At 37.1% G+C, this 7,573-nt stretch overlaps 1 protein-coding gene across 1 annotated transcript in view; it reads right to left on the bottom strand.

Moving 5' to 3' along the window:
* Positions 1 to 796: 796 nt before the first annotated feature.
* NTSR2 (neurotensin receptor 2) overlaps positions 797 to 7,573 on the bottom strand; it is a 24,592-nt gene continuing 17,815 nt past the window's right edge. The window contains exons 3-4 of the mRNA XM_072407521.1: positions 2,819 to 2,909; positions 797 to 1,393 (exon numbers count right to left, since the gene is read on the bottom strand). Coding sequence (XP_072263622.1) covers positions 1,189 to 1,393; positions 2,819 to 2,909 — 296 coding nt within the window. The 3' untranslated portion in view covers positions 797 to 1,188. The remainder of the gene's footprint in view (positions 1,394 to 2,818; positions 2,910 to 7,573) is intronic.

The raw sequence follows: 7,573 nt of genomic DNA, 5'->3' as shown, positions 1-7,573 counted from the left end.
TTATCCTAACTTTAGCTTTCAGACAGACGATCTCACATTTTGATACCATGCAGATTGCATGGTAAACTCAATGACTGCCCATGCTCTGAAGCAGCAAACTATATCCCAGGCTACAAAAATGATATACAGTTGCTTTGTAGTCCTCCTAAAATATTGTCTACAGTTTTCATCAAACAGGTCTGCTGTTACAGTAGGCAAGGTCTGGTTCTTGGTGTCGAATGGGCAATACTATTCTTGTTCTAGTGGATGCACTTTAACTCCAGATGTTGCAACTGTTACACGAGGATCCCTTCGTGTAATTTTTGGGGTTCTTGGAGACTAGTTTGAGCATTAGGCCATCAGCACTTGGGCTGGGATATCAAATTAGAATCACCAATTGTTTTAAATTCCTTACCAGATTCATAGGCACTTACAAACTTCCTAAACCACAGTTAACATCCCTTTGTATCCCAGTTTAAAATAAAGCATTTTCCATATGTATACTACATACTGATGTGCCAACTTTGGCACCTAATTTAGAATACCTTATACTGGTGGTAAAGGTAAAGGTGTACTTTTTTCCAATGTGACAAAACTTTTTATTACTTTTATTGGAATGAATGCACCATGTCCATTTTGTGCAGGATATATATACATCACCTTTATCTGTAGGTACTGTTTAAGACTGATAAAGATCTAAAATTTGTGTAGATAGCTGGAAAGAGTCAACAATTTGCTTAAGGTGTACTTACTTTTTCACATGACTATATGTCCTAGTAAATACAATTATCTGGAATGATTTACAGATTATCACACTCTTTTTATCTCACTCTTTTTAAAGGCTTTATATCTTTTTATTATTAAAAAGTCCACCCAAACTGCAACAGATATAGGTAAGCTGAAATCTCTTTATTCTGAGTCTTAATGGACTCAAGAAGAGATTTATCTTTACTCAGATACAAAGCTCCACCAACTTTGTTGCAATCAGTATTAGTGGATTTTTGCTCTTCTGATCCTGTAAATATTATACCAACTAGACCACTACATTGGGTCTGTACAGCACAGGTAGACTTCAATATAAGTATGACCTTAATGACTGGAATGCACTAGTCTGCCATATAAACATTTAATATAACTTCTTATGTGACAATATTTGTCCAGCGTGCTCAGAAAATCTTTACTCCTTTACAATACAGAAAAGAGCAGACATCACTCCGGTCCAGTGTTGGAGGCACTCGATTTTAGAAGGTTTAGGTTCCCATTCTGTTTACTGCAGGATGGGCTGAGGGTATCCAAAAAGAGTTTTCGGAAAGAAGAGGAGACCACATTGTAAAGGACTGGATTCACCGCCGAGCTGATATAGAAGAGTGTGTTGGTCATCATGTAGAAGTAATGATAGAATGTGTAGAGGAACCTACAGGGAAAAATCAATATTACAGTTATATAATAACGTGTAATGATTTACAGTGTCACAGACTAATATGTTATCATAAGGAATATTGTACTGCTTAGTAACATCTACTTTGTGGAAATTACAGCTTTTAAAATCTTGTTACCTCACCACAAAAAAATGCAATTGAAAGCTCAGAAAGTTCAAGTCTAAAAGATTACTTACTGAGTCATTTCTTTTCATAAATTTTTTTTTATTCACTTGCAATTTGCTTGCAAACTTCATGAATATTCTAGGAAAAATGAATCTCCTAGCACACCCTCTGCATGGCAAATACCAAGCAAAAAGATAGAACCTTGTTGCAATTTTCAGCCACTTTGATTGGTGCAGGCTGACAACTCCATCAGGCCGGTAAGAATCCCCGGCTTATCCCAAAACGTACATTGCCTGCCTGATCATAAGTGGAATTATAGTTCTGCTGTAAAAGCATGTATTATCCTATGAGATCTTTGCTGAAATAAATGGACTGGCATCTGAGTTTTCATTAAAGAGAACTGTTTTGATTAAGAAGGGCAAACCAGTAAATTCAATTTATTATGTCTTCTCCAGTAGCACATACTCAGCTTTCCTTCAATCCACCACTGCCCCATTCAAATGCATGAAGTAGGAGTAAGCCCACTGTATAAACTGGGGGTCTCAGTATAAAGCTGTGAATCTGACATGCTGAAACATTCCCTGGATGGGAAACAATTACTGCAACTGAAACACATGGACCTGGGCAATTCTTCACTAAGCAATGTTTCTGTGAATATCAGATTCAATCAGTTGTAGCTTACATTTTGGCTATGGACTGTCCCTATCTCACAGCAAAGGTGATTGGTCCAGAACCGGCACAATGAGTGAGTGCTTTGCCAATGATCTTTAGGTACTGCATGTTTTTTTTCTCAGCTGGGACCTGAATCCAATACTGGAGTAGTAAAGAAAAAAATCAGAAAGTGCTGATGGGGAAGGGACCACAAAAAACTTTCACCAAGCTATGGATGGGCAAGGAAACAGGGTTGATTTAAACTGTTGTGATTGTATTTCTAAATTTTTAGATCTACCCAAACATTTCTTATGGTAAATAATACTTACAGATAATTTCTAGGCAGATCTAAAGGACACATGGTTTTCATTACCTCCATAATAATGTATTTTTTCAAATGTAAGCAGGGTAAATACCTGAATTTGACCTTGTATCAGCATCTTACAATCCCCTGTACAACAGTAATCAGACAGCAAGTTTATAGGGGGAAATAGTACTAGACGGTCTAATAAGTATGTTGGGGATGGAGAGAAGAACCCCCTGAATTCTATAATTGTAGGTGGTATCATTTCCCTGAAAGTGACAAAGCTGCAAAATCAATAGCATGGGGTTGGTGAGCACCTATTGCAACTGTTGGTACTTACCCAGACCACTCATCATCTGGGATGTAGCAGAACATCAATCTTCTTGCATGATATGGTAACCAGCATACAATGTACGCTATCACAATGGCTCCTGTGGATTGGAGATTACATTTCATTAGACAAGATCTTCTTACGATGCATAAAATGATATCTGGAGGCTAAGCTAGCTTATGTAAACCTGAAAATGAGACTTGTCCATCCCATTAAACCATAAAAACTGTTTTGTTTTATTAATAATAAAATTAGAAATTCAGAGATCTTGGTGCAGCCAAAGAATTTCCAATATCACATGACTGGCATTCCGGAATGTTTGCAGAATATTAGCGGTGTTTTTAGTTGGCATTGGTGAATTAGAGTACATGGAGTCAGGATATTTATTTACAGAACATCACACAAGCGAGTAAAGCACATTTACAGTAACCCTAGGAGGAAAATATAAAATGGATAGGATGTAGCAAAGAAAAACAGCAAAAGACGTCTCAATTTAATCAGATGTCTGGATAAAGAGCAATGGAAGATCAGGGAACATCTATTTGTTGATCTCTAGGTAGTTGTCAAACCCCAGCAGCAGAGAAGAAACTGTCTGTCTGTAGCATCAATAAGAGTACAAGAGTGGCAAAAATAGACCCCAGATGTCTCCATAGAATCTGTTATCTGACCTATGCTGCCACTTTGTGGGCTTTACTATACCCTTGTGATTGCAAAAACAGAACAAAGCAAAAAACAATGGAAATGCAAAAAACTGGAATCATAATAAAACAACCTCCTTAAAAATAGTTCAAAGTTTCCCAGTCACTATATACTTAGAAAATCAAATACACGTCCTGTGTACATGCTAAAACAAGGATTGCAGCACACTTATATGTAACTGTTTTGAAGATGCATATTATAGTAAAAGCTGTTATTTGTTCTATATATTTTATCTCATTATTTTAACCTGGAGTTGTAATTTTCAGGGCTGGCCATTTTCCATCACCATTACGAGGGGACCAATGCTTATGTTACATGGATATATTCCATTAATATACAAGGATTATGTGTCAGACCTACACATAAGTGATAGGAATGTATAGCAGGAAAGGTTTAGACTTATATTTTATTCTTTTTTTACTCAGGTCTGGCACTAAGCCATTGCCTGCCATACATACTTTCCAGCTATGTGTAAGGTCAGGCATGCAATCCCTGTATATTATTGGAATCTATCCATGCAATGAAAGTCAACTGATTCTATAAATTTTTAATTTTTTTCCACCATACAAAAACGGGATATGTATTTTCTGGCTGATCTCTGCTCTGGAAATCTTATGAGAATAATTTCCCTTGGTATTATTATCTCATTTTCAGTTCTAGTCTACAGATTCTCATAAGAGATGCTCCAATAATTTCTTGCAAGAAAAAGAAATAAGTATTCATTAAAAAAGGAGTTTACCCAAAAAAGTGACTCTTCTTTTGAAATATGTCAGTATTGCACACTGACATACTGATACCAATAATCATAGCCATAGGGCCTGAGGTTTTGGGACTTCAGCTATGATTTACTACCAACCTCTATCAAAAACAGTAAATGGCCACCAACTTCCCACATTAGAAGTAGACACAGCCTTCCCATGTCATAAAAATTCACTTTGCAAGGAATACCCAATCACATGCTAGGAAATACAAAAAAAAAGTATTTTTGCTAGAACATAATTTAAGCAAAACATTAGCAAATATACAAAGCTAAGGGTAAATGTACAGTATCTCCCAAGGGAAAATTCCTTTTGCTAAGTGAACAGTCTATATGTCTTCAGTAAATAAACCCTACTATTATTATAATTAAACAGGATTATTATAGTGCCAACATATTATGCAGCGCTGTACTACGCACAGACTACTAACATAAGGTGGTACATCTACCACTAATGTAGGGAGATATGATAGCCACAAAAACAAGGGGACTCACTGGACACTAACATAAGGGGTGCTGTAATGACTGCTGGGGATGCCCTTTTCTTACCAAGGGGTTAAGGGGGCACTGTACTGTAAAGGGAAATGCTAACCACCAATGTATGGAGCACACTAAGCCTTCAGCATCAATGTAAGAGTGGGGGGGCACTAAACAACCAATCCGAGGGGACACAATGGCAACCACTTGAACAACCATGAACAAAGACTGACCACCAATGTAAAGGGAATTGCTAACCACAACATACGGGGCACACGGACCACTGATGTATGAGTGCACACTGAGCCATAGCCATCAAGGAAAGGGTAGGGGGGGCACTAAGCAACCAATGCGAGGGAACACAATGGCAACCACTTTAATAAAAAAAAGACTGACCAGCAATGTAAAGGGAATTGCTAACCACAATATATGGGGCACACCAACCACAGATGTATGGTCGGTGTGCCCCACTGAGTGCACACTGAGCCATGGCCATCAATGTAAGGGTAGGTGGGCACTGAGCACTGAACACCAATGTAATGTAATGGAGCACCAGTGAAGGAGAACACACGGTCTAACAATGTAAAGGGGGTACACTGACCTTGGACTGCCAGTATAAGGGTAAAAGGAGTATAAGGGGCACATTGAGCTTTGAAGGTGGTATTATAAAAGACTCAGCACAGCAATAGCTAAATCCTGACTCCATTTTTTTTGCAAGGATGGAAATCTTCTTGGTGCAATCTCTCATTGCCTACTGCTAAAAATTAAATGAATATTATTGTCCAACATAGAGAACATAATTGTGACAAGATTAGGAATAATATTGAAGAGCTACAGATTAAATTAGAAAGTTCGCACAATGGCCTGAATGTGGGGAGCGTGACACTAAAATTAATAAAATGATTTTCTCATTTGAGACTGAGATAATGAGCAATAAGTCAGAAAAATGTGAAAGAGACAGAATAGAATATTCATTGGGTAATATTTTTAAATTAAAAGATCCTTCGATAATTTTTACATCTACTGCGGACAGTATAGGAAACAAAATGGTGATCCCTTCCTGAAAGAAAGTTGCAGACAATGTGTTCAGAATAAGGTTAGACCTGGCACTACTACTACTAGATAAGACCACCAAGCCAACCAACAAGAAAAAAATAATAAAAAAACATGATAATAATTTATATGACAATAAAAACATAACAAGATTACACAGCATGATAGAATCTGCTGAATGCCTGAATTGTTACAGAAACAGAATTTAAATGAAGAAGCCCCGGGTAGACCCGTCATAGCTGGTTTCAGGATTGCAAACCTTCCTAAAATGCTTGAAGTTCCAGCAGTCAGTAATTCCTTTCCAATTTTTGACCCTTTTTTCCTGATAGCAGCAAACACAGTCTATACATGATAATTAATTCACAACCAATACACCTTCTGCTAGCATACAATACCATGGAAAGCCTTTGGCCAGCATAAATAATCTCTAATAATATCATCTTCATAAGCAGGTGAATTACTGCCTGGATACAGCATATATTAAACTCTAACTTAACAAATGGCTCAATAAGATGGCCTTTTTAAAAAAATGCATATATTTATAGATATGGTTTGCCACCATTGGAAAATCCATTCCAAGGATACTTTTCCACTGAATGGACACTGTGAGCCGGATTCTTTAAAGCTCTCCAAGGCTGGAGAAGATATAATATCATGGAGAAACCTGGGTGATCCAGCAACCTGGAATAGATCTGGCCCAGGATTGAACATTTTTGCCATCTACTAGCAAATGATTTTTGAGAAATCCATTCCAGGTTCTTCCATGATAGTCTATCTTCTCCAGTCTCCAGGCCCTGTATATCTAAGTTATCTAAGTTGTAAATCTATATCACAACTGTTCCAATGCATAAAGCATGATTTTACATTTAGAATACTACTTTTTAAAGATGTTAAAGCAGTGCTGCAGTAAAACACTTCACGCACATTAAAGACAGGTATTGTTACCTGGCACAGTGTAGTTTCACAAATACCTGGGTGGCAGTGCACTTGTTTGGGTATACCACGGTACATTTTCCTAAAATGAATCTATTCCCTTTGGAAATCTTGTCTATATATTTGTTTCTAAAAGTTTATTGGCCACTTTTGATAATATCTCTCTTGGTGGAATGTTATACAGCTATACTAATACCTAAATTGGGGAATATAAAGGGGTTATTACTTAAAGATTGTTTTTATTTACTATTCTTCCTTTAGTCAACTGAACCCTCAAAATCTTAATTATATTTTTCAGATTTAGATGTTTTAAGTGATATTATTCTGAGTATTTATTTCTTCAATCCTCCCCTCTGTTTAACTAGCTCAAGATCTCTGGCCATCTTTATTTTCCAAGCTGGAGTGGCATAACTCCTTCGCACATGCACTGAGGTTTAATTAATCTCAGCAGCCAGCTATGCCAGGATTGTACACTGAGCTGCATATGCACAGCCTAGTATACAACAAGAAGATTGCAAACTGTTAGGTAAGTTTGTTTTATTGCAGACGTGACCTGAGAAAATGCCCTTTCACAGTTTTTACTATTTTGGTTTAGTTCCTTTTAACTCTTACTTTTGCTGGACAGCTTGGTCTGTATTACACGTATGTTACATGGAGGTCTCAAAAAGTGACCCCCCATATTTTCACTTTAAATGTATTTCTTCCTATTCCTATATCAGCTGTCCTGTTTCCACTGATCAATAATAGTTGTAGAGTGCTCAATATAAAATCTATAACAAGCCACTAATGTGTAGTCAGAGGAACCCATGAAGAAAGTGGCTATTAATGTGTGTAGAGGAATGAAA

Source organism: Pyxicephalus adspersus, chromosome 4 (assembly GCF_032062135.1).
Source record: "Pyxicephalus adspersus chromosome 4, UCB_Pads_2.0, whole genome shotgun sequence".
Classification (NCBI taxonomy): domain Eukaryota; kingdom Metazoa; phylum Chordata; class Amphibia; order Anura; family Pyxicephalidae; genus Pyxicephalus; species Pyxicephalus adspersus.
This window is presented reverse-complemented; position numbering and strand designations above follow the sequence as displayed.